Source organism: Lasiosphaeria miniovina, assembly GCF_030549165.1.
Source record: "Lasiosphaeria miniovina strain SMH2392-1A chromosome Unknown B0T26scaffold_2, whole genome shotgun sequence".
In the NCBI taxonomy this organism is placed as follows: domain Eukaryota; kingdom Fungi; phylum Ascomycota; class Sordariomycetes; order Sordariales; family Lasiosphaeriaceae; genus Lasiosphaeria; species Lasiosphaeria miniovina.
In genome coordinates, this window is record NW_026848221.1 from 920,672 (window position 1) to 944,473 (window position 23,802).

Consider the following 23,802-nt stretch of genomic DNA (forward strand, 5'->3'; position numbering starts at 1 on the left):
CCCCTGGCTCTAGAGAAGCCGAGCCGGAGCGACCTCCTGGTCCTGTTCCGAACTTTTTATCCTGGAACAGCAGCCCATAGCGAATCCCTTTATCCCTTTTTGGATGTCTTCTGGAACTCTGCTGGAAGCATGTTCGCAGATTATCATCTTGGCTGTTCCCGTTTGATTGCCCGATGTGCCGCGTTAGCGCCGCCTGCGGTTGAACTTTGCCAAGTGACCCGGTGAAGCCACACGTGCGGAGTATATATCAACGTATATAGGATCACTAGAGCAGTGCTTCGCGGGCGGTGTTAGCTAACGCGCCTCGACCCCTGTTAGCGCAGCTCCCTTCAGCCTGTTCACCAGGGCCTTGTTCGACTCTCGGCTGCCACTCTAGCCCCCGATCCAGGGACTTGAGTGCCAGCGGCGCCTTCCTTCCCTTAGGTGGAGGAAGAACACACACGCAATGGTTCTCCCGAGGGCTATCCATAAGGCCCAAAGAGTCGCTTGGACTCAGCAGCTGCGGCACTGGCATGCCGGAAGGTTGTGTCCCGTGCCGTAGAGACGGCTACCCTCTTATTAACAGAGGCAGATCACGACCGATGGGGCCTCGGGCGCGCGCGTGTCTGGTTCTCAGGAGGAGACAAGATCATCGCGTGGCTCCCGTCTCGATGCGCACGCGCAGTCAGTTACAGTCAGTTGCCCACACCAAGGTTGAACTGGGCCTCGAAATCTGGTTGGGCATGTTGCTGCTGTCCCCCTATCCCCAGCTGCAGCCGAAGGAACACCAATGCGGACTCGGACCTCCTGAAGGGAGGAGATAAGAGTCCTGGATCAAGTGATTGGAGTGGCACTGAGACCTTAGAGGACAGTAGGCAAGCCATGCAATAAACAACGTCACCCACGAGACTGTCTCAAGGCAAGGGGAGTGGCAATGCAATCTCGTCGTCCGCCTGTCAAAAGTCCTCCTGGTAGCCCCCGAAATTATTTCACGGGTTGAGGCACACTGACGGGCACATTACGAGGGCGTTAACGCGAGCGGATGCGCGCAGCTTTTGGCAGGTAAGACCAAAGACATGTTGCGAAGCAGCGCTAGCGTATCCGTATCGAGATACGGTATGGCAGCACTAGCAAGTGTTTAATTTTCCGACGGCTATCCGTGTTGGCTACCTTACCTTACGTAGTAGTGTGCGGTATCCGTAGGACGGAATAACCTAGAAGGAAGATGGTTGGAAGGGTGAGCGGGGCGGGGCAACTGGGCTCGGGATGCCAGCTGCGCGGAATGGCAATGACGCCAGCAAATCCTAGGTACAAATTCGTACTACGGACTGTAGGGGGAAAAGAAATGAAAGGCCTTGTTGCTCCAGCTTCCGACGGGGCGAGGAGCAGCAGTTAATTGGAGGCCCTGGTGCGGATTATCCAGCGTGTTCGTCCACAACGCAACGGCAGACGGTCGCGCTTCTGGCCGAGTGATATTACGGGGCGGGATTCTAGGGCCAGTATGCCGACTTCGAATCGTCGTCACTCGAAACGTCGAAATGGCGGGCAGCGCCCAGCCAGGCGAGCCAGAGCAGGGCATCGGATGCAGGGACTAAGTGTGGCTAGCGTAACGTTAATAATTTAGCGCTGTGCGCCACAGGCCAAGCTTAACGCGAAGCTTTGAAGGTCCTACAAGTCTCACGTGAAGTGGCGTTAGGTTGGCCTTACCTGCCTTATCCCGTAGCTTCCCGCTTCCCCCTGCCAGTCACGGTGCACTGCAAGCCCCGCCACGGCCAATGGACGCGACGCGTGTTGCTCTCACAGTCTCATTCTCTCCGGCCTCAGCAGGACCCAAGTACCATACATCCCGTCCTGACCTCATGCCTCGATGAATCTCCCCTTGTCGGACACGGTCGGGAGTCGGAACGATTCAATCTAGAGCAATGGATTTTTGGAACCGGAATGCGCAGCCGGCCTTCATTGCAGCGGTACAGGCTGCGTGCGACGCAATTGGCAAAGACTTAGCTGCTGGTGAGTCCTCGCTCGTAGCTAAGGTCTGAGGATTTTGGCAAAAAATCGACTGATCTAGCTAACACTCACTACCAGAGGTTCGCGACAAATACCAGAGGCCCCATGCCCTTCTTGAGGATGAGGTCCGCAGGTTAAAGGACGCGGTTGCCAAAGCGAGTCTACTAGAACAACAGAACCTCATTCTGCGCCGACAGCTTGAGGAACTTCGGAAAAAGAGACAGCATGACTCTGAAGTGGCCCCCATTATAGTGCCAGCGGTACTTGAGTTATCTTTATCGAAAGCCCCACGACTGGCACTGGCTGAGATATCTGCCAATAAAGGCGCTGGCGCTGGCGCAGAGAGGTCCGATAAAGAAAACAAATATGCGAAGCTCGCCAAACGCTTCACGTTACTGAAGGACAATTTTGAGAAACTGAAAGCGGCAGCAAGGAGCTTTCGTGACCAGAGGGACAATTGGATCCGCTACGCCAACCAGCTGGAAACCAAAGAAAAGAAGCTTCGTGCTAAGCTGAAAACCCGAGACGAGGGTTACACCCCTCTACCTAATATCGACACCGGAAACGCGACTGTGTGTGACCTGAAAGCTCGAGACAGGAGCCCCAATTCGACGTTGAGCGTCACTGTCTCCGGGGCGAGAGCGAATCTAGTATCGGCCATCGACAAACATCCAGAGAGGACAGGTCATATAAGCCTTCTCTCGAATCCTGAAACAAGTTATGGACATGATTCTGCACTTGAATCGTGGCTCCGTAAGAGATCAGCCTCGACGCCTGAAGATATCGCAGATCGACCAAACCATCAGCAGCAGCAGCTTGGGTTAGAGTTGTCCTCCCTGCCAAACGACGATGAGACCACGGACGATGCCGAAGGTTTCGACGATCTGCCCGCTATACCGCCAAACCTCAGTGCAGGAGATGACGTAGCTGTGAAGCAGGAGCCTTCTTCTGATGGCCCGATAATAATCTTTGAAAGGAGCCTACGGAAACGGAAGCACACGGGTGCTGACCATAAAACTCCACCGCGCTCTGCCAAGATCAAGAGTGAACATGAGAACAGCTCAGATCTCATGATCACCGAGGAATTGGCTGTCTTTTCTCCACACGAGAGCATCGATCTGGATGTTAGACAGGATATAGTACCGACACCAAGAAAGCAGCGGCCCCCGAAAGAGGAACAGATCTGGGCCAACAATGATAAAGAGAAGACGGGAGGGCATCGTCTACAGGATGTTTTTGGTGAGCATCCCGATGTTACAACACCTGGAAGCCCAACATCAATTTTGCAGAAGGGTGCTAGGGGTTCTATTGCATCACGCTCATCCACGAAGACGGCGGTGTCAAGTGGAAATGTGTCGAGAACATACCAAGGTCGCAAGCTGTTTACCCGCTTAAATTTGAGTCTGGACAGCGGGATTGCAGACGTGGCTGAGGAAAGCTATCCGGCCTTTTACTCGCCCCAGGCGCGGCCTAGTGAGGCTGAAGCAACCCGTTTGCCGGCAAACGGGGGAAAGTTACAGTCTCTTCTCAATGAACCATCGTCAGAAACTAATTCTGTCTTGCTACGGCGGGGTCGCCAGGGCCGTGGAAGCGACACTGGGAGCTCAAAGATTGTATCTGAAAATCATACATCTCACACTGCGGCGGTAGGCCGCGCAACGCCCGCGCCCAAAGCAAACCGCAGTGCTTCTAAATCGCGCCCCGACGAGGGGAGCCCACGCCGAGCAAAGGCAGGCCGGCTCAGGGATCGACCTGCCACAGAGTTGCGGACGGAGGATTTCAAGATCAACCCGAAATTCAACGACGGGTACAACCACGCATTCTCGGAGGTTGTGCGTAGCAAGGCGGACCGGGAGGAACTGCTCGGCTGCACCGACCCAGACTGCTGTGGCAAGAAATTCCGCGCCATGGCAGAGTCCGAGCTTAGCCACGGCGGCTCAGCAGTCCTCCTCCGACCAGCGGACGTGGAGATGCTCGAGAAACATTTGGGCGATAGCGCGTACCGTCTCGCCGGTATGGCATTGGCGGAATGGAAGGAGTTGTGGCTCAAGGTCAAAACGCAAGATATGGCCAATAAATACGGAAGACACCGGCAAAGGGTCGCCCGCAGACCTTCGCCGCCCGGGTTCTGGAATCCCGACTTTCCCAGCACACAGGAGATAGATCAGAGAAAGGAAGAAGCGGAAAAGATTGAGAGGAGGCTGGTGGAGGACCGATGGCGAGAGGCAATGAAGAGCGGAGGGGGTAGATGGCTCTTTAGGGACGAGTAAGGCGAGCAGAGGCCGATCTGGCTTCCTCCATCCGTGTATGGATGGATGTATCTTCATCACATCGTTGACCTGACCTGTCACGCTGTTTTGGATTCTGCAACAGAGTGCTTGTGCGGCAGGAGCTGACACCAGCGAGCAAACACGTAAAGTGTATTTGTTTGCTGGCCCAAGGGACGCATGTTGTTTGGGGGCCACTCTCTGCGTCGGACTGAATGAATTGTACAATTTGTACCTACCTTGCCTGGCTTGGTATGCGGACCTCGCTTGGGAAGAGGAAAGAGTAGCACAATTTACTCATCAACCCCGTAGTCCTAGGAGATAAAAACAAATAATTATCTAGGCATTTGCAGACCACAAAATACGTGAGTTTTATGGCTTTGTTTGGCAGGCCTCTGATGAAAAGCGTATCCGTATTGCAGGTATATTCAGTACCTCACGTTAAACCAAGGTCGGCTTATATCAACCTAACTCGTGTATTTAGCGTGCAGTCTTGATTGAACTTTGAGTCTCCTAGGGCTTAAAGCGCAAACACTAGCCAACCAAACGAGAAGCCGGCGCCTGACGAGTTGCAGTTAGAGTTGGTACAGGTTTGATAATCCCAATCCAATTGCCATGCGAGTCTAAAATTGTAAGGCTACTGCGTACGGCGGTACTATGAGACGGATTACTGCCTTATGGCAGGGCGGGCAGGCCTCGGTGTAACGCGCGCGGCCTCAATAATGAATAACGGGAGGCAGGCAGACACCGGATGGACGCGCTGCTGCTGCGCTGCTGTGGTGCCCGCTGTTGCTGTTGCTGTTGCTGGCAGCCGGGAGGGTTTTGTATGCGGGCATGGGTTTTGGTGTATGAGTGGTCCGTGCGGCTGCGCCGTGCCGCCCGTGCTTTTGTCACCTCATTGGGCGGCGGGCAGTCAAAGGCTCCAGGGTTACGGATATTCTTTCTCATTAGAGTTGCAGAAGGCGAGGCCGGCATAAATTTCGTCAAGAGAAACCTAAACGTCGCCCCCAGCTCAACGTCACGACCGACGCCGACCAACTATCGCCGTCTCTTGGCGTGGCATTGTGCGTTCAGCTCGAATCGCATCTCGGCTTTTTTGGTCGCTTTGGGTTTGTGTGTTTAGGTGACAGCCTAGAGAGAAGCAGCAGCAGCTGAGGAAAGCCGCGAGCCTCTCTGCCTTCTCGAATCTACCATTTAAGGTTGGCTTGCCTTGTTGTTGATTGCCTACTGTGTCGACCGACCTACTAAAGGTCTCCAAAGGTACGGTGCCGACCCTACCTCTACCTACCTTACCTACTTAGACACCTTCCTTCCCTTGTGTTGCAACCTCCAGCTGCCTGTCGACGAGATTCAACTACCTTCCATTACCCCAAAATCTCGCGTCCCCGTCAATCACGTTGACGTACATGCCCTGCCTGGCCTCTCTGCAGCCGCACTGGCTTTACTAACGTTGCTCGTCGCAGTCGCAGTCGCAGCGCACCTTCAACCGCATCCGGCTGTCTCAGTCTCGTCTCGCGACCCAGAGCTCCAAGGCCTGACGAGCAAAGCAAGCGACAAAATTGCCATCTCGGCGCCTGCCTCAACCGTCAACGCACTGACGCAACGCGACCCGCAGCACCGGCAGCGGCAGCAAGCGGCAGCCCGTCTAACCGCGACCTCGACATCGCCCTCGCCTTCGCGCTAGCTTCGCTTGGCTCCAATAAAGCGGTCTCGCTGCGGTGGCCCTCACTCGGGTGAGCAGCTACCGCATCATTCCCGTCCCCAGGCCGGCATGATGAACAATCGCGGGCATCTGCCGGCTGGGCAGCCCATGCAGGGAGGTGCCGACATGGGCCCCGGTCCCGGCGGCGGAGGTCCTCGCCGCGGCGGTCGACCTCAGCATTACGTTGCCGCCCATCATTACCATCAGCAGCAGCAGCAGCAGCAGCAGCAGCAGCAGCACGTCAACCAGCAGCAGCCAATGTATCCCGCCGGCTACATGGGTCCGTATGCGGGCGCTCCATACTACACGCCGCCGCACTATCAGAACGGCGCCATGCCCGCCGCGTACATGCAGGCCCCCTACCCGCCGGCCGCCTACAACCGTTCACCGCCCCCGATGCAGCACTACGTCCCGCTGGTGCCACAGACGTATGCGCGTCCTCCACAGCAGTCCCCGGTCGTGTCGGCTCCATACCAGGCGCCCACTCCGCCCGTTGCTGCCGTACTGGTGCCTCCTCCCCTGACGCCCTCATCTACCCATTCGCTTGCTGCTCCTCCCCTTTCTCATCCTCTCCCACATCCTGTTGTTGCCGCCGCGCCTCCCATGACTCCTCCTGTGCAGCAATACCAACAGAGTGTTCCAGTCCACGTAGAACAACCTGCCGCACCGCAGCCACAACCACAGCACCAGGCACTGACACAACCACCGCTGCCAGCAACACTGCCTCGGCAGCAACCCGAGCCCCAGGTCAAGCTATCTCCGTCCGTGTCTCCACTAAGAGAGCCCTACAGACCTCCGGTATGTAAAACCCCCTTTTCAGGTGCCTAAAACCTAGTCGTTAATTATCTCTAGCTTCCCTGGCTGTCATGTCCTGGCGTCCCTTTCCCATCCCGCGCCGCGAGGTCAAAGAGACCCAGAAGGATGTTGGATGCCGATGCCGAGCGGGTGGAACTCCCCCATACCCAACACGGATCCTCTCCCGATATATCCTCCGAGACCACCCAGAGCACCGCCACCCAGGTCGAGAAGGTCGAAGATCAAGCTTCCGTCACCACCCCCAGAGCGACTTCTAGCACCCCCACTCCCAATAATCCGAACCGACCGGAGACACCTTCCACTCCAGCACAGCCCTCCGAGGATGCAACGTCGACCTCGCCTACTACTCCAAGCTCGGTGAACCAGCCTCAGCAGTCGATCATCGTAGCAGTCACTCCTAGCAAGCCGGCAAAGTCCGCCACGCGCTCGGCTGTTCCGGTCCCTGCTCTTCCCGTTATCCCTGCTCTGCCCAAAGCCAGCCCCAAGGACTCGAAGTTTCCGAGCAGCGCTGAGAAGACCCCTGGCGATGCCAAGCCTGCCGCTGTAGCTACTGCGTCTTCCGATGAGCAAGTTGCGTCTTTCGAGAAGCCCGACGGAGAGGTTGCTGAGGCTGGGGAGCAGTCTTCTGACGCGGTACAGTCTGCTGCCGCACCGGCCAAGCCAAAGCTGTGGACGAATCTTTTTGCCAAGGCTGCTTCAACTGCTGCCGCGACGACTGCGTCTGCTGCTGTCCAGGCCAATACCAACGGCAATGTGGCTGCAGATGGCTCGACCGCTGCTTCTGGGGCCGTTGCCGGTTTTTCAATGTTAAATGTGAACTCGGTTGCGGAAGCTCTTCAAGAATTCCGCGTTGGTGGCGCGGAGAAGCTGGCGTTTCTCGAACCCCGGGGACTGGTTAACACGGGGAACATGTGTTATATGAATTCGGTAAGCTGCTTTTGCCCAGAGAGATGATGATGTTGCCCTCTTAATTCTAACCCAGTGTTCTAGGTCTTGCAAGTTCTTATTTTTTGCGTTCCTTTCTTTGACTTCTTGGATCAAGTGAGCAAGAGGGCCGTTCACAGCTTCAAGAACGAGACTCCGCTCCTCGATTCCATGTAGGTCGGCCATTTCTATGAGTGCTCAAAAGTCTTTTACTTATTCGTTTTAGGATTATGTTTATGCGTGAATTCAAAGTGATTGACTCAGCTGTATCGGTCGAGCAACTGAGACGGCGCCTCAAGAACGAGGAGCTGGAAGAATACGGTGAACAGTTTACGCCAGAGTTCGTGTACGATGCTATTCGAAACCTGCCGCGGTTTTCAAGCATGAGAGTAAGTCTTCGCAGAAATATGGGGCGTGAACCATGCGCTAACGGCTGGTGTTCTAGCGCGGCCATCAACAGGATGCTGAGGAGTTCCTTGGCTTTCTTCTCGAGGGTCTCCACGACGAGTGCGCCCAGGTGATCCGTGCCGCCCCTAATTCGTCTGCCTCCACGGCTCCGAATTCGTCTCTGCCGTCTCCCTCGACGTCGTCGAGAGCGAACGACACGGCCGAGGGCGGCGATGACTGGCTAGAGGTTGGACCCCGGCAGCGGGCAGCCGTGACCCGTTCTTCTGGATACTCACATACGTTGTCACCAATCACAAAGATCTTTGGCGGACAGTTGCGCTCTGAACTGCGTGTTCCGGGCCTGAAGAACTCGGTCACTCTCGAGCCGTATCAGCCTCTCCAGCTCGACATTGGCTCGCCCGAGATCCGAAATATCGTGGACGCGTTAAAGGGCCTGACGCGGCCCGAGACGATTCACGGAGACTTCAACTCGCCTCATGGCAAGGATGCGCGGGCAACGAAGCAGATCTTCATCGAATCCCTCCCCCCCGTCCTCATTCTCCACCTCAAGCGCTTCCAGTTCGATGCCGAAGGCCAAGGTGGCACAGTCAAAATCTGGAAGAAGGTTGGTTATCCGCTGGAGCTTGAGATCCCCCGCGAGATCTTGGCTCGGCAGAAGCGCAACACCATTCTCGGCGAGAATGGTCTGCCCAAATACCAGCTCACAGCGGTCGTCTATCACCACGGAAAGAATGCTAGCGGTGGCCATTACACGGTTGATGTCCGCCGCCAGGACGGCCGTGAGTGGATCCGCATCGATGACACTGTTATTACGAGGGTTCGGAGCGAAGACGTCGCGGAGGGCGGCGCTGAAGAGGACGCGGTAAAGGCGAGCTCGAGCGAGGGCCGGAGAGAGGCCAGCAACACTGCGGCCGCTAATAGATTCGTCGGTATCAACGACGAAGAGACTGGCGACGAGGAGGGCTGGAAGCAAGCATCGGCCAGTGGAAAGAAGTGGAGCAGCGTTGTCAACGGCGCGACACCGCCCCCCACCCACGGGTCAAAGGCCAAGAAGCACAAGGACAGCATCAAGGACAACAAGGTGGCATACCTTTTGTTCTACCAGCGGATTTGAGAGGTGTTTGATCGGTCGAGGATGGAACATTTCGCGGTCCTAATGCAGAGCAGACGGACAGTTCGGCGTACAAAAGCGTGGAGACTGACCCACTTATGAAGAAATATGCCTCTGGCTGGGGATGGCAAGGGTGGGACAGAGCTTGAGTTGGGCAAGCGTACGGGCTCAACGGAAGGGCACTCCGTCTCGCTAGATTCATCGAGGGCCATGGCGGTACAGACTCCCTAGCTCATAGGCTGGTCTGTTAGTGCTGGTATGGTCATATGATGGCTTTGAGGAAGCTAGTTTGGCGTTTGGCGCCTTTCGCCTGTGTGCCGACCGAGAATGGTTTGGACGGATATGCTGCACACATGTGCTAGCCTGCTTCACGACCCCCGCCTCATAACCTCAACTTCCACCAGCTATCTCCCACGCCCACCTACCTACCTTGCCTTACCCACCTTACCTACCTCAGCAGCCTCCCCCTCGGCGCCAATCCGCTTCACGCGTTAAAAAGAGCCGGCTAGCAAGATGTGATGCTACATAGCTTTTATCTTGCGGCGGACGGATGGATCTTGGAGGAAAGAAATTCCATTTACATACCTACTTTGACCACGATAGTCTCGCACCCCTTTTTCTCATCCCCTCCCCGTTCCGTCTGTCTCCTCTTCCTCCTCCTTCCTCCCCCGGTTTCGAACAAACCCTCTCTCTGGTGCTTTTAAGAAAGATACGAGGAGGAAGTAGTTAGTGGCGAAAGAAGAAAGTGTAGTACGTCCTGCAAGTAAAAAGGCCATGGTCCGCGATGGGGAAGATAAAAATGGCGGGATTGATGATTGATGCAATTTTTGCACCCTTGTCCCTTGCCTAAATGTTTGTGTGGAAGTTGATGTGTGTATGGTTGTTCATAAAATCGTGTCTTCTATTTACACGAATCACAGGATTTCTCGCCTTCTCTTGGGCCGCCTGTTTACCTAGCCACAGCTATGAGGTAATGAGAAGCAGTATAATGAGGCGAGTAATGAAGGGCCGAGGTCCAGGGCCTCGCATGTTGTGAAACTGAATAAATCATGGCTTCAGGTGCACGCCAGAAAAGAAGCCGGGATGAATGAGCACAGAATAGATCTTGATTTGGTAGATTTGCTGATAGCCACGAGGCACTGACAGACTGTAATCACAGCTCCTGCTGCGTGAAAGGTAGATTGTCTATCTGTGTAGTACACTGCCGATTTGTTTGGGGAGGAGGGTGGGTATTCCAACACTAACACCATCATCATCATCACCATCATCATCATCATCATCCGGGCCAGAAAAACAAAAAAAGCAATAAATATCCAAAATATTTTGCTAAAAGGATGGAACCATAAACCGGCGCTAGTTTGCTTTGCTTGCTTAACCACGCTTTCACATAAACATACATACACACACATACACACACATAAACCCATAGAAAGAGAGAGTCCCTTAATAGTTCCTCCGGTCCTCCGCCTCCAGCTCCCGCGCAAACGCCTCGTCAGCCTCGGTGCGCAGCCGGTCGAGATCCGCCGCCAGCGCATCAATGTCTCGCTCCATCTGCAGGGCCGCGAGCTCTGTCGGCGAGCGGCTCTTGGCGTCCTTGCCGGCTGCAGCAAACGCCGCAGCGACGGCGTTAGCAACCGCCGCGTTGCTGTTGCTGTTATTGCTGCTGCTGCTGCTGCTGCTGCTGTTACTCTTCTTCGCCCACTGCGCCGCTTCTTGTTCTTGTTCTAGTGCCAGTATCTCGTGTAGCGCGAGCAGCTCGGCCTCCTTGCGCGCGACCTGCGCCTCGAGCTCGCGCGCTGCCTGGTATTTCGCCTGCGACGCGCCGTAGCTGTTGACGTTGATATCGTTGTCATCGGTGGGCCAGGAGCCGGCAGGGCGGTGGTTTGCAGCGCTGCTGTCCCAGGGGCTCCCCATCGTCGTCGCGTTCGCCCCCCATGCCCCCGGGGGAAAGTACGATGTGGTGCCTGTCTGCTGCTGGTTGTACGTGGGCGCCCCGTAGCCTGGCACTGGAGGGACGCCCGGGACGCCGGGCACGGACGGGACGGGGGGAATGTGCGGGAAACCTGGCACGCGGCTGGCCTGCGGGATATTGTGGAATGGGAATGTCACCCCCCCGAGGTTTTTGCTGCTAGTACTGGTCTCACCGTGGTTGTTGTTGTTGTTGTTGTTGTTGCTGCTGTCGCCGCCGCGACGCTCGCCTCGCCTCAAGTCCCTCACGGCGCGCTTCACCTCGCGCTTGACTTTTCTCCTCTCCCGCTTCTCTGCGCGGCGCGCGCTCCGCTGCTCCTTCTTGAGCTGGCGCCGCTGCTTCTTCTGCTGCCGTTTCAGCGACTTCCACTCCTGCAGCATGGCCCGGACCTCTTTGCGCAGCGCCGCCTTGTCAAAGGCAATGTTGGCGGGCTCGTTGATGCCGTTTGCCTGGTTGGCGCCGGCCTTCTTGGACTCCCTGATCTGCTCCTTGACCTGCCGCACCGTCTCCTTGGTGATGGGCTGGTCTGGATGGTCCAACCACTTCTGAAGGAACTGCTTGGTGATGGGCAGCTGCGTGTCTCGCAGGTCGTCGTAGTCGGGCAGCGAGCCCACCGTGGACGCGGAGCTGGCCGACGACACAGACGACCTGCTCGACGTGGAGCTCGATCGTGACCGGTGTTTCTCGCGATCGCGACCTGGCCCACGCTCGCCACGCTCGCCACGCTCGTGGCGGTGGCCGTGCGACCGGCGGCGCCCACGGCCGCCACATGCATCGCCGCGATCTTCCTGCAGGTCTCGCGGCTCGTTATCACCGCCGAATCTGGCCCCGCCGCGGCCTCCACGCCCGCCCCCGGGTCCTCCTCCAAAGGGCAAACCGCCGCGGGGACCAGCAAAGCCCGGCCCGATCCGAACGGGTCCGTGGCCTCTTCCCCACCCGAAGCCGGGGCCGGGGCCGGCACCGCGAGAGGCGCCAAAGAAGCCAGGTGGGCCGTCGCGCATGCCGAACTGCTGCTGCTGCTGCTGGTGTTGCTGGTGCGGCAGCGGCTGGGGCCCGCCGAATAGGGGCGTGCCGTTGATGGAGATGCCGTTCGCGCCGGCGTGAATCCCGCCTATGCGTACGCCGCCCCGGTCGGCGACGAAGCCATTCCCGATGGAGACGCGGTCTCCGTCGATGGCGATGCCCGCGAGGCGAAACCCGCCGCTGCCGCCGCGACCGCCCGCGCGCCCTTCGCTGCCAAACGGGTTGAAGCGTCCCAGCCGGGAGCGCGACGACGGGACGAATCCACTGCCGCCGTTACCTGCTGCTGCCGCGGCCGCCGCGGGTTGGTCGAACGACTGGTCCCAGGCGCCTGGCATGCGTAGCTGCTCGCTGCTGCCGTCATAGACAGCGGCAGCCGCCGCAACCGCCGCCGAGGTGTTGACGCGGATGGTGATGCGGCGGGGGCCGAAGAAGCCGTCGTTCCATTCGCGGGCCGTGGCCTCGACGTTCTGGAGGCGCTGCGCCGCGTCGGCGGGCGAGCGGATGCGGTCGAGGTGCTGGGCGACGGCGGCGTGTCTCTGGGACGGCGGCAGGGCATCCGAGTCGCCGATGATGCCCTCGGCGCGCAGCTTCCGGTCTATGAGCTGCTCGTTGCTCGCGGCCGAGTAGTGGGGGATGAGGTAGTTGACAAAGGTCTGCCAGTCCTGGACGTGCACGTCGTGGGCCGCAAACTGGAGCGGATAGGGCAGGGTGTCGGGCGAAGCGTCGTCCCCGACGACGAGCGAGTGCACGATCTGCGGCAGGCTGTGGAGCGGGGGAGCAGGGCGCGTGTCAAAGTAGGCCGTGGCAGACGCGACTGTGAGGTGGTCTACGTCGCTGGCAAAGTTGGACTGGTGGGACGAACGGGGGGTCAGGGGCGGCGTGTAGATGATATCACCGTTGGTCGACGGCGTCGAGTGCGAGGTACCATCGTCGCCGCCATGCGAGTTGTGTCTGTGGGTTGGGACTGAGATGGCTGGTGACCTCGGCCCGCCGGAATTCGAGTAGATGTCAGTCTCGGAGTAGGGCGGCGGAGGGAGGTCCTCTGGAGGCGGTAGGTGTGAGGTCATGGCGGATGCCGTGTTCCCAGGAATTTGTTTTCCTTTGCCTGGTCTGATTGACTTCTTTCAAACCAAATCTGCACGTGGAGAACTAGTCTGAATTATCAACAGCCTCGTCCAGCTCACGAGTAGAATTGGGTTTTATTGGGGAAGCCAAGCAGCACAAACCAGCATGAAAGTCAAACAACAGACATGAGCATGTTGTATCATGAAATGCGAGGCGCAGTGCGAACGAACACTGGTGGGGTGATGTGGGTTTTATTGCAAAGGAGCTGGCCCCAGGGTAGCCAGATTCACACGAGTACAATACATACAGATGGATGTGTCACAGCCCCGCAGGCCTCGACTGAATGAGGTGACTATCTGCGGGCGGCTTGGGATTCAAAGCCTCTCAACGGCAAAGCCCAAACAACAGAGCGGGGCGGCTTCCACACGGCTTCCATCCAAGCTCGGGCTGTCGAAGGACGGTCAAGAAAAGCTTAAATGTCCCCTGCAGCTTGTTCAAGCCCACCCATTTGTCAGTGGACAGTTTTCGAGATTTAGCGACAATCAGGCCGCTGGAGTGCCTCTTCCCGTCGCCTTGGCAGGCATAGCCTCCCTCGCCAACGCCTTTTGATTTGATACTGCAATGCATGTCCCACGCAAGCCAGCATGCCGCTGACGCGTCCACCATAAGGCAGAAGTCGGCCCTCCGACCGTTAACGCCGCCCACCACTGCTCCATTCCGCCGCTCTGGAACCGAGGCGGAGCATCTGAGTGGCCGAATAAGCACCGGGCCTTTCCAGAAGTCTGCTTGCAGGCCCCGCGAAGACCTGTCGTGGCTCGTGTGCCAGCCTCGCTCCCAAACATGGTCGCTTTCGCACAAACATGGCGATGGTGCAAGTATGGCACAACCACCAGCAGCCTCATTACGCTTCGCCAAGTTGCAGCGACAAAAGCATCTCTTCAGGCTTGTAGTGATCCGCTAGAATGCCAGCAAAATGGTGCAGTGTCTGCGGCCCCCTATCAAAAAATGGCGTTAATAAACAAAAACAATATCACAAACTCGCTGCCAGGGCCGACTTACAAGTTGGTGAGGTAAATGTCGACGTGCTCGGGTCGAACATAATCCGTCACTGTGTTCTCAACCTCGAGCTCGTCTACTTCGGCGCCCTCCGCATAACTCACTTCGGCCGACGAATTGCCCTTGACGCCGCCCCACGAGAGCTCTTCGGACGGGTCCTGGGGGCAGAACTTGTACACGCCGCAGAGGACGATGACGGGTTTGGAATACGCTTCAGCAGCTTGGACGGCGATGCAAGACCCGCTGTCAACCAACAATCCCCCGTTCTGATAGACGGCTTTTGCGCTGATCACGACCTTACTGACCCTGGCCATATAGGCCGTCAAGCCATTGCTGGCGAGGTTGACCGTATTCACCCCGGCTGCGTTGAGTTTCTTACGCAGCGCAGCGTAGGGGGCCTCGGCGCCCTGCTTCTTGTGCGGCTCGAGGCCAGCAATGAAGACGGTAAATCGCCGCTTTGACGCCGCCTTGACTAGAAACTTCTCGACCGTCTTTGACGGCCTATACACGAGCACGTAGTCGCCCGGGTTGATCTGTATCTCGGCGAAGCTCGCAATCTGATCGTCGGCCTGGCTGATCTCATCCATGATCTCCTCGATGCCGTCAATGACCTCGGAGCGCAATGCCTGTATGCTGGCCGGCTGCGCCTGAGACACCGGGGTCGAGGCTCCAGTGGGCAGGTCAGCTGGATCTGCTACCGAAAGCAGGTTGAACATAGACTTTGAGACCGACATGCTTCCTCCAGCCGTGGTCGACCGCACAAGAGGCGGCGGCCTCGGGGGAGGGCTTGAGCTCGTAGTAAGCGTCTGGATGTCTGAAGCCGACTCGCTGAGGTCGTCGGCATTCCTCTCCTCGGATGCCTCGTCACGGATGAGGCCGAGAACTCGCCGCACAATATTACCGATGACGGGCTCATCGGGGGCAGCGTAGACGAGCCTTGAACCGGCCTTTTGCACACGGGCAAGCAGCTGGTCGACGTCGTTCCACTTGGACCTCGCAACGACCTGGAGCAGGATGTGGGCAGTCGCAATGGCGCAGTCGTCCCCGTGGACCTGTCTCCGCGTCAAGAGACTATAAAGAGACACGAGTTAGGAGACTTGCGCATGGCGTGCAGCAGCTGCCGTCGAGTTATTATACGGTACGGTACTCACAAGATTAGAGCATCAATTGACGCCTCGAGCGGGTGGTTCTTGAGCGACTTCAGTAGCTTGTCCAAGCTCGGCGCGTAGCCTGCTTGTGAGGGGGCCATGGCTGGTCGTCTCTCGAGCCTAGGCGTCGCTACCTTTGATGTTGGGCTCCTGTTTTGTGAGAACAGTGACTGACAGGTGTGATGAGATTCAAGAGAAAAAGTGTCCGGACAGGGATGAGCTTTCCACCGGCCTTACGAACCTGGGCGAGCTCCAGAAAGAAAATTAACCGGCTAGAGGGAGCTGCGAGCTTGGACGGAAACGGACGAGGTGTAGAGCAAACAAGGTCACTTCTCTACGAGTTCGGCTTCTGTAGCTTCGAATTGAATAGGTTGGCCCAAACTTTTCTGGCTGCGCTGTGAGTCAACTAGGCCACTAAAAGCTTCCCCTCCGGCTTTGCGCTTCTAGGCGGGCGGTGGGGGTGGGGCATTCACCCAAAGTCTTTAAGCTATTCGCCTAGGACAATAGTAACGGCAGGTCCCACTTATCCCACTTCTAAAAGCTTATTCTAATAGTCAGATAAGACGCGATAAGGACAATCAATTGAAGAAAACTGAAAACGGAACGGCCTTACAATTGGCCTACAAAATTTCGCGGGAACCTCTCGACTGAAAATCTGCAGGTGGACTCGGTAAAGTTAAGGTGGGAAGGTCCAGCACACTCGGCACAAAATCGAATTCCTTGCACAATCTCACGCGACGAGACGGGGCCCTTACCACGGACAGCACATTTTTTGACAGGCATCTTTCCTTCCGAGAAAAAAAAATTTCCGAGTTACTTCCTTCCCTCCTCCGCCGACTTGCTCCTGCTATCACTACAGAACCCGCTCCAACCCGACCACCCGCCCTCCGAAAGATAAAAATGGGGTCCAGAGACAAGGCTGTGGGCGTTGTCGACGACAAGAAGCTAAAGAAGGACAAGAAGCACAAGGACAGGTCGGAAAGGTCGGACAGGGTCGACAAGGAGAAGAAGCGCAGCGAGTCCGACGGCATCCGAAAGGAGAAGAAGGACAAGAAGAAAGATAAGGCCAAGCAGGACAAGCTTGCGCGCGCGCTCGATGCCCACCTTCAAGCCGACGCCGCCGCATCTGCGGGCGTGGACGAGGAGGACGACGATGATATAGAGGATGACGTCGCGTCGCAAACCGACGCCGCTCCCACCACAAATCCCGAAGACGCCGTAACCGTGACGGAGGAGCTGGTGCCGTTTGCGCTGCCGCTCGCCGATGAGAAGGCACACAAGAAGATTCTCAAGACGATCAAGAAGGGTAAATACCCAGACCGTTCTCTTTGCTCTATTTCTCTCTGTTTCTGGGAAGCTCCAAAATGAAGAAACCTGGTTACCCCTTTTCCATCATTACAAGACTTGAGAACTGACACAATACCTTTTTTCCTTCCACCTTTCAGGCGCCAAGCTCAAGGCGATCCACCGCGGCGTCAAGGAGTGCGAGAAGGCCATCAAGAAGTGCCCGTCGCGGAAGGCGTCGAACAAGACGTCAGCATCCACGGCCGGGGGGGTCGTGATCATCGCCGCAGACATCTCGCCGATGGAGGTCATCATGCACTTCCCGATCCTGTGCGAGGAGCACGGCGTGCCGTATCTGTTCGTCAATTCACGGTCGGACCTCGGCCAGGCAGCGTGCACAAAGCGCGCCACCAGCGTCGTCATGCTCAAGCCCGAGGGCAAGAAGGCTGCCGCCGGCGGCAAGAAGAGCGGCGACGACGCCGACATGGCCGACGGAGACGACAAGAAGACCAGTGCGGCCGAGTATTCCGAGGCCTTCAAGGAGCTCGCCAAGCTCGCCCAGAAGCAGTGGCACGCGCAGGTCGAGCCGTGGGTCAAGGACATTCACCCGCTACAGGTTGCGGAGCGGACCAAGTCGACTTGATTTTGTTTCACCCAACCAGTTGAGAAAAAAGCGATAAAAGAAAAAATAAAATAAAGGAATACCCTTCCTCGGACCAACCTCAAAAATACCCCTCCGAACATCAAAAACGAAAACTCTCCGAATTTGTAAAACGCACATTCCCCTGGCCTTGGTTCCTTCCCTTCAGCAGCCCAGAGGATCATGTTTGCGGGTGGGTTTCGTGCCATACACGGATGTGGATGGTTCTGGGACGGATGTATTGGTGTCGATATTGAATTACCGAAGTGTGTATTGCTCCATCACACGCCTTGAAATGGAACAGGCGGGGATGTGGGCATGGAGGGAAGGGAGTGGGCACTCAGAAATAAAGAATTGTAGGGTCTGACTATTTTTTTTCGTTTCCACTGCCGGGTTCATGGGAGAGTTTCTATTGGTGTCTCTGTTTTTCTTCATATCTCCGTGTACGGAACGGCGTTTTCTCAACCTGGAGAGGGGGGGGGGGGTCTCTAAATATTGTCGCAGCATTTGACGAAAGGGTTATGATGCATCGTATCTTGTCCCATTGATTGAGTCAACGCACATCCTTTTACTCCCTTCTCAAGCATAGACTCGGTGTTGCCTCTCCTGTGTTGTTGCATGGTCAACCCAGTGGTGTACCCATTAAACGGCATCACGGCACGGAAGCAATGATCATCTAAAAAAAGTTTCGTTCCTCTGGATGCTAAAAGCCACTGTAAAATTACAGGCAAGGAAAACCCCCAGAGATCGATCCACCACCCCATTGTACCCAGGGTATGTACTCTTTAACTGCAGGAGCGTCATTTTCCCATCACGGAAGAAGTATCTTCTCCATGTTCATTCTCATCTCTTCACCCCGAAACACCCCTACTCGGAACGGAAAGCATTACGCGTTAAGGGAGTTCCACCAGCACCGGGGCTGTTTTCTCTGCACGGTCAGCCTACTGTCTAGGTTGCTTGCTCCTGTTCCCATCCGAATCTCGAGGGGCGTCATGTCTAGGGCGAACTTACTACTCGAAGGGGTTGGTGCGTGTTCCCCACCAGGTGAGGAATACGGACAGACCAACGGTCTCGAAGAGCTTGGCTAAGACACTGACGCCTACCGTCTCAAGGGTTTGCTTCTCGACAAAAATCTGGCTAATGAACTGTTCATATTGTGTTAGTCGACAGGATACTTGCCGCTCTCGAGCGTTGAATTGCGGGTTGGTCTTGGCGTGAGACTTTCACGGAGGGGACGGTACTTACGGTGGGAGCATTGCTGGCCGCGAAGATCAGAGCACCGAGGTAGGCAGCACCCTTGTAGCTGAGTGTTCCCGTGGCATTGATGAGGGCACCAACACCGTACGACTGAAGAGCCGAGCCGACGAGGGTCGTGCCCCACGCGACAGCAGCGCCGGTAGCTTCCCGCGAGCGGACAAACTCCTCCTTGGTGTTGGAGGCCTTGGCGCGCTGGTAGGTCTGGCCGAAGAGCGGCCCCAAAACAGCCAGCTCAGCGGTCTGGTTGAAGACGGTGCCAAGGGCAATGGCCGAGGGCTTAACCGCAGGGAGGTCTGGAAAGGGTCATTGTGTTAGCACCGCGGACATGGATTATCGTTCAATTGACGATGTATCGAGATTCGTCATGGCCAATTTCTGGTCCACCTAGATGTGGCTCCGTCTTTTCTATCATCACCCAGCCCAAGACTGGTGTTTCTCAGTTTCAATGTTGGGCAGATTGGTGAGAAATAAGCCGACAAATATCCATCGGCATTCAGTATGTTCTCTAAACAGTGGAGCTGGACATTCATCGACCAACTAATCTCACTCTGCGCTCCTCGCCGCCAATTGCACACAGAAAACGACCAGTGTTGGGGCTGAATGCTGAAACTTGAAGGCCAGTGCGATGTGACCGAGAAGCGAGTCCATCTTCCAGTGCGGGTGGCGTAACACGACGGCCGATCCAGCACCAGAGAGACCACCAGGCAGGCAATAAAGCCGGGGGAGGAGGGCAGAGAGCGGAGAGGGCTTCACTAACAGTGCAGAGACATGGTGATTGGGGATTGTTGGTTGTTAGGGCGAGGTGATCGAAGAATTTTCTGGAGAGCGATGTTATTGTTGAATTGGCTTTGGTTTGTTTGTTCACGAGAGTAAGAAATTGAAAAGGGAACAAGAGTCTGAAAGGGGCAGCAGCAAGGAGGCTTATAAAAAACCGCCGGTTGGGAAAAAAGATGGGGCACTGGTTTCCTTTGTGCGTCACGATTCAAGCCCAGCTGGGAAAATGCACACCAATAATAGTACCAGCTCTCTCTCTAACCTTGGTGCGCTTTTCCCTTCCAGAGCATCACATCATCACCTCGTAGCTTCCCCCGGACAGGGCACCTTTGTAACGCTGCAGTATGATGTCACCACCTTTTTGCTTCCTCCCCCCTGGTCACCCCCGGCAGGTGACCCCACCATGCCACCCAAACGGGCTTGGTGGCTCGCTGCAAACACCCGCTTTTCTTCATTCCAGAGCTTGGAAGCTTTTGGATTGGCAAGGCAGCCATTCGCCATCTTTTTCCCACTCCAGCCTAGGTTATTGTCACTGTCCCAAGATATAAGGGAAGTAGCCGTACCTAATCAGAGGTTAGCCACTGCAACGCTGAACAAGGGACAGCTAGTAAAGAGGGACAGAGGGACAGGCTACCTACTTTGGCCAGCGGTAATCTCCTTCAGCTTCCAAACGCGCCTCGAAAGCCTTGAACTCGTCACGACTAAGGCTGATGCACCACCACTCCTCTTCGGCCTCGACTCGGCCACAGATGCGATTGCGAATTTCGGCGATAATCTTATCGATGCCCAAGACCGGCAAGCCTATAGACGGTATGGGGGAGGCGGGAGATACTGTCTCTGGGGGCGTTGTGGGGTAGAGAGATAGCCGATTGAGCTCGGTGATTATTCTCTTGTCATCCATGTGGGCGGATGGCTTTGATGATGATGAAGATTGAATGTGCGTGCACCTAGGGCGACTGCAAGGAGTAGGGCTCGCTTGCTTGTTGACGACGGAAGGAACAGGTGTTATTAGGGCGATTGCTTCGCTTGCTTGTTGGCGATGGAAAGAGGAAGGAACTGGTTGTGAGGGCGGCGTCCAGAACTACCCCGCCAAAAATGTGGGTGCAGCGCCATTCCCGGAGCGTGCAGCACCGTGTTCGCTATTACACTAAAAATCCCCGTGTCTGATGCTCACGGCTCTGCGAGTGTTAATAACTGCTGCTATGGACCCTTTTCCCATCATTCCCGAATCTCTTCTCTCAATTACACATGTACAACGGTATCTCAGGCCATGTGCTGCCCATCCTCTCCGCCGCGCAAAGCCAAGAGCGCCCGGACATCAGACACGTACTGCAGACCTTCGAGGAAGGGTATCAAATACATCAGGTCACCATCCGTCGGGTCACTGATCCATCCCTGTATTGGGATCGCATTATCTGCGGCTGCAGTTAGAGGGGAAGAACGAGGGTCGGTCCGGGATGAAGTTAGGCCCACCTTGGTGAAACATGTAGCTCAGCGGACTGTTGTCGAGGATCATGACCTTGCTCAGGTCGGGCTCGACCGAGCTCAGGTCCTTGATGAAGGCCCCGTGCCGGAAGGTACAGTGCTGGCGGTAGTACCGCGCCGAGAAATACTTGCGGTCTGACTCGAGCCAGTCGATGACTGGGTCCGCGTACTCCTGCACCGACGCGGTGAAGACGACGAGGTTGAACCACTTGCTGACCCTGCGCAGGAACTCGTCGCAGTGCGGCCTCTTGTGCACATAATACAAGATAGGATGCTGGGGGCCGATGCTCGCTTGCCCGCCCACGCCCACATATGTCGTGCTCAGCTTCACCTCCACCATGTGTCCTGTGCTCATGCGGCCTCCTTTGGACATGCTGTGGATCAGCGTCTCGTCTAGATCCAGGATCAAAGTCTTTTGGTGTTTGAGGCTTGCCGGGTCGATGTTGATGTATGAGGGCTGCCGGCGGGGTATTAGGGGCCTAGGGGGGGCCGGTGTCTTTGGGTATTTGGTGAGGGCTCCCACTGGCGAAGTGGGAGACTTGAGATGCGCCGAGATGTCGTTGGACGAAGCACTGGATTCGCCATTAGACCGAGCACTCGCCGACTGCGCTTTCCTATGCTTCCGCTGTCGTAGCGTGTCATCCGAGTGCAGTCGTATCCGGATGGACCGCCGCGCCGGTGCTATTTCCTCCGAGTCTTGAAGCGACTTGGAGCGCAAGTGCCTTCCGCTTGTAGTCCGACTGCCCCCCTGCCGCCTCCGGTCTGGATCTGAGTCCGACTCGGATGAGAGTCCGGATGAGGAAGAGCCGCTTGAGCCGAGGAAGCGCGATGCCCTGGCCCTGCTGTTGTCCGAGCTGTCTACCTGGCCGCCCTTCTCGGACAACGACATGCTCTCGTGATATTCGACGGCCATCTTCTCAACGTTGCCCCCGTGAAGGCCAAAGAGCTTCCTTAGCTGGGAAAGGGGCGCAAAGTTGCCCTCATGGTCATAGAGGCAGGCGATCAGATATACGCCAGGTGCGGCTAGTGTGGAAAGCACCCATCGTATCGAGTTGATGAATGTGTTTGCAATGCGCTTGGGTAAGAGAGACCACGGAAAGCCGCGCGGGCTGGACGGCTTTGCGTTGCTATGTGGGAGTAAGGGGGTATTCTCGTCGATCGCATGGTCGCGGTCCTCGGACGATGAAGGCCACGTCTCAACATCGGGCTCGGCTGTCAATCTGTCCTTGCCCAGGACGGCAGACTTGTCGTCGGCATCGTGTGGCCGGTCATCGTCGGGGCTGACGGCGATGCTTAGTGCACTGAGGGAGTTTGTTCGAGTGGGTGCTGGACTTGAAGCGGGGGAGACTCGGGCCGATATGATGTTGAGGGAGTTCATCTTGCCATCGATGTCGAGAAAGCTATGAAGGGAAGCAATGCGATGCGATGGATGCGACTGCGTCGGGGGAAACGCTGCAATTATTAGTCTCGGAATCGCTCGTCCTGCAGCTGTGGCGGATGCGGCAATCTGCAATTAGAGGCTGCGCGGCCTCGAATAGGTAGACGGGCTTGTGTGCGCTCCGCTCGGGAGGGGAGGATTTTGATGCGCAGTAGCACCCAAAAGCGGGAGCGTTCGGTTGTTGACGATGCTGCCGAGAAAGTTGAGAGTGGGCGCTCGGCGACGAGCGGCACAGGCTTGGGCGCTGCGCTGGGGCGCTGCGCTGGGGTATACCGTATCCGCACCTGTAGCGAGGGTAGCGTAGCGTTGCTTGCCTGCAAGCAAATAGATAGAAGGGGCAGACTGGATGAGACGAGAAGCAATGTCGTCAGCCTCGGCACGTCCTAAATTGGAGCCCGATGGGTTTCTTTTTCGCCTTCCAAACCAGTTTTCCGGCGAACGCAGCCTCTCGGCGAAGAAAAGGATTTGACAGGAACTAGCCAGGTTGCAACCTCCGTGGGCCGTCTCACGTTAGGTAGTTCTGCTGGGGCCGACGAGGTGAAGTAATAAGACCCGACGTCTCTCGTGAATCTCATTGCTGGGCAGTCCTGGCACTAAAACGTAGCGCTAGCGAGAGGTTCGCCAAAACGGGCGGCGCCCATTCCTTGTCAAAGCCCAACAAATGCAAAGACCCTGAGCACCCAGATCTATTCACGTGCCTTGCTCGACTGACAATTTGGCAGGGACCACGGCGTCTCGGTGCATCAATTCTGAGAGGTGCGTTCTGGTTTAGGTTAAGGCTCTCACAAAAATAAACCGAGGACAACATTTAGCCCAAGTCCTGTCAAGTTTAGGTGCATTGGCCTGGGGACCTAAGGAGGTACGGTAGTTGAAGACACCGGTAACTTTTTGTAACTCAATTTGTCTTGGCTTGTGCTCATATCAATAATAAGAGAGGAGCCACGACAACGGGAGGCGGCATACGTAAGGCAGTTGTAAGCCACGTTTAGACAATTGCCATGAAATTGCTAAACAGATAGCCAGCTCTCGAGAGCTAAGGTATACCTGTACCTAGTAATCTTCAATCAGGCGCCCGCCACTCAAGTTCCAACACATTTCAGGCGACCTGGATTCCAACTAGGTAACAGCCGTGTTCCCTTCACTTCGGGCTTCCCTCAGGATCCTCAGGTTAATCCTCGGCTACCATTTCCACACCTCTTATAGTCCTCGAGGAGCAGCTTAGCATATTTATTTGTTTTCGGACTCTGTGAGTATTGCACATATACAATGTTGTCTATAGATTTACGGATACCGCAGTGGGGATATAGGTAGGTAGCTTTTACTCATCACCAATACACAGTAAAAGGAACACAACTACCTTTGAGTGTTCACTGTACTATAGTTCAATTCATGAAAGCAGGAAAGCCGCGTGGTCGATTTTAGTCATTTTATAGTTGGAAGCTCAAAACA

At 56.2% G+C, this 23,802-nt stretch overlaps 9 protein-coding genes across 9 annotated transcripts; 5 read left to right on the top strand and 4 right to left on the bottom strand.

Moving 5' to 3' along the window:
* Positions 1 to 1,697: 1,697 nt before the first annotated feature.
* Positions 1,698 to 4,597, top strand: B0T26DRAFT_692535 (DNA repair protein endonuclease SAE2/CtIP C-terminus-domain-containing protein). Its single transcript, XM_060441167.1, has 2 exons — positions 1,698 to 1,989; positions 2,065 to 4,597. Exons 1-2 carry the CDS (start codon positions 1,902 to 1,904, stop codon positions 4,254 to 4,256), a joined length of 2,280 nt encoding a protein of 759 aa, XP_060299832.1. The 5' UTR covers positions 1,698 to 1,901; the 3' UTR covers positions 4,257 to 4,597.
* A 1,484-nt stretch (positions 4,598 to 6,081) lies between these two features.
* B0T26DRAFT_737806 (uncharacterized protein) lies at positions 6,082 to 9,217 on the top strand (the record flags this gene model as incomplete). Its single annotated transcript, XM_060443511.1, has 5 exons — positions 6,082 to 6,753; positions 6,808 to 7,698; positions 7,762 to 7,868; positions 7,922 to 8,084; positions 8,141 to 9,217. The coding sequence occupies 5 exons, from the start codon at positions 6,082 to 6,084 to the stop codon at positions 9,215 to 9,217; spliced, it is 2,910 nt and encodes a 969-aa protein (XP_060299833.1).
* A 1,440-nt stretch (positions 9,218 to 10,657) lies between these two features.
* Positions 10,658 to 13,273, bottom strand: B0T26DRAFT_639770 (uncharacterized protein; the record flags this gene model as incomplete). The annotated part of the gene is made up of 3 exons (XM_060437164.1): positions 10,658 to 10,798; positions 10,850 to 11,277; positions 11,407 to 13,273. 3 exons carry the CDS (start codon positions 13,271 to 13,273, stop codon positions 10,658 to 10,660), a joined length of 2,436 nt encoding a protein of 811 aa, XP_060299834.1.
* Positions 13,274 to 14,172: 899 nt separating this feature from the next.
* Positions 14,173 to 15,576, bottom strand: B0T26DRAFT_636640 (uncharacterized protein; the record flags this gene model as incomplete). Its single annotated transcript, XM_060436847.1, has 3 exons — positions 14,173 to 14,266; positions 14,331 to 15,398; positions 15,479 to 15,576. The coding sequence occupies 3 exons, from the start codon at positions 15,574 to 15,576 to the stop codon at positions 14,173 to 14,175; spliced, it is 1,260 nt and encodes a 419-aa protein (XP_060299835.1).
* Positions 15,577 to 15,962: 386 nt separating this feature from the next.
* On the top strand, positions 15,963 to 17,548 carry B0T26DRAFT_110946 (50S ribosomal protein L30e-like protein). The gene is made up of 3 exons (XM_060433275.1): positions 15,963 to 15,987; positions 16,039 to 16,781; positions 16,921 to 17,548. The coding sequence occupies exons 2-3, from the start codon at positions 16,376 to 16,378 to the stop codon at positions 17,400 to 17,402; spliced, it is 888 nt and encodes a 295-aa protein (XP_060299836.1). The 5' UTR covers positions 15,963 to 15,987; positions 16,039 to 16,375; the 3' UTR covers positions 17,403 to 17,548.
* Positions 17,549 to 18,059: 511 nt separating this feature from the next.
* On the bottom strand, positions 18,060 to 19,576 carry B0T26DRAFT_110912 (uncharacterized protein). Its single transcript, XM_060433274.1, has 4 exons — positions 19,414 to 19,576; positions 18,645 to 18,949; positions 18,411 to 18,544; positions 18,060 to 18,318 (listed from the first exon to the last, which is right to left on the bottom strand). The coding sequence occupies exons 1-4, from the start codon at positions 19,424 to 19,426 to the stop codon at positions 18,267 to 18,269; spliced, it is 504 nt and encodes a 167-aa protein (XP_060299837.1). The 5' UTR covers positions 19,427 to 19,576; the 3' UTR covers positions 18,060 to 18,266.
* On the top strand, positions 19,422 to 20,446 carry B0T26DRAFT_110949 (uncharacterized protein). Its single transcript, XM_060433276.1, has one exon. The coding sequence runs from the start codon at positions 19,657 to 19,659 to the stop codon at positions 20,293 to 20,295; it is 639 nt and encodes a 212-aa protein (XP_060299838.1). The 5' UTR covers positions 19,422 to 19,656; the 3' UTR covers positions 20,296 to 20,446.
* Positions 20,285 to 20,637, top strand: B0T26DRAFT_111007 (uncharacterized protein). Its single transcript, XM_060433277.1, has one exon. It carries the CDS (start codon positions 20,366 to 20,368, stop codon positions 20,579 to 20,581), a length of 216 nt encoding a protein of 71 aa, XP_060299839.1. The 5' UTR covers positions 20,285 to 20,365; the 3' UTR covers positions 20,582 to 20,637.
* Positions 20,638 to 20,693: 56 nt separating this feature from the next.
* B0T26DRAFT_638806 (HAD-like domain-containing protein) lies at positions 20,694 to 22,293 on the bottom strand (the record flags this gene model as incomplete). The annotated part of the gene is made up of 2 exons (XM_060437077.1): positions 20,694 to 20,851; positions 20,904 to 22,293. The coding sequence occupies 2 exons, from the start codon at positions 22,291 to 22,293 to the stop codon at positions 20,694 to 20,696; spliced, it is 1,548 nt and encodes a 515-aa protein (XP_060299840.1).
* Positions 22,294 to 23,802: the final 1,509 nt, after the last annotated feature.

Bases quoted from the DNA above. Each gene is read 5' to 3' on its own strand.
- B0T26DRAFT_692535 (XM_060441167.1), top strand. From the start codon at position 1,902: ATGGATTTTTGGAACCGGAATGCGCAGCCGGCCTTCATTGCAGCGGTA. The intron at 1,990-2,064 runs GTGAGTCCTCGC...ACTCACTACCAG, and splicing joins TGGCAAAGACTTAGCTGCTG to AGGTTCGCGACAAATACCAG.
- B0T26DRAFT_110912 (XM_060433274.1), bottom strand. The intron at 18,545-18,644 runs GTAAGTACCGTC...CAATATGAACAG, and splicing joins CGGCCAGCAATGCTCCCACC to TTCATTAGCCAGATTTTTGT. The intron at 18,319-18,410 runs GTAAGTTCGCCC...CAGAGAAAACAG, and splicing joins CGCACCAACCCCTTCGAGTA to CCCCGGTGCTGGTGGAACTC.
- B0T26DRAFT_111007 (XM_060433277.1), top strand. From the start codon at position 20,366: ATGTGCGTGCACCTAGGGCGACTGCAAGGAGTAGGGCTCGCTTGCTTG.
- B0T26DRAFT_110949 (XM_060433276.1), top strand. From the start codon at position 19,657: ATGCACACCAATAATAGTACCAGCTCTCTCTCTAACCTTGGTGCGCTT.
- B0T26DRAFT_110946 (XM_060433275.1), top strand. From the start codon at position 16,376: ATGGGGTCCAGAGACAAGGCTGTGGGCGTTGTCGACGACAAGAAGCTA. The intron at 16,782-16,920 runs GTAAATACCCAG...TCCACCTTTCAG, and splicing joins TCTCAAGACGATCAAGAAGG to GCGCCAAGCTCAAGGCGATC.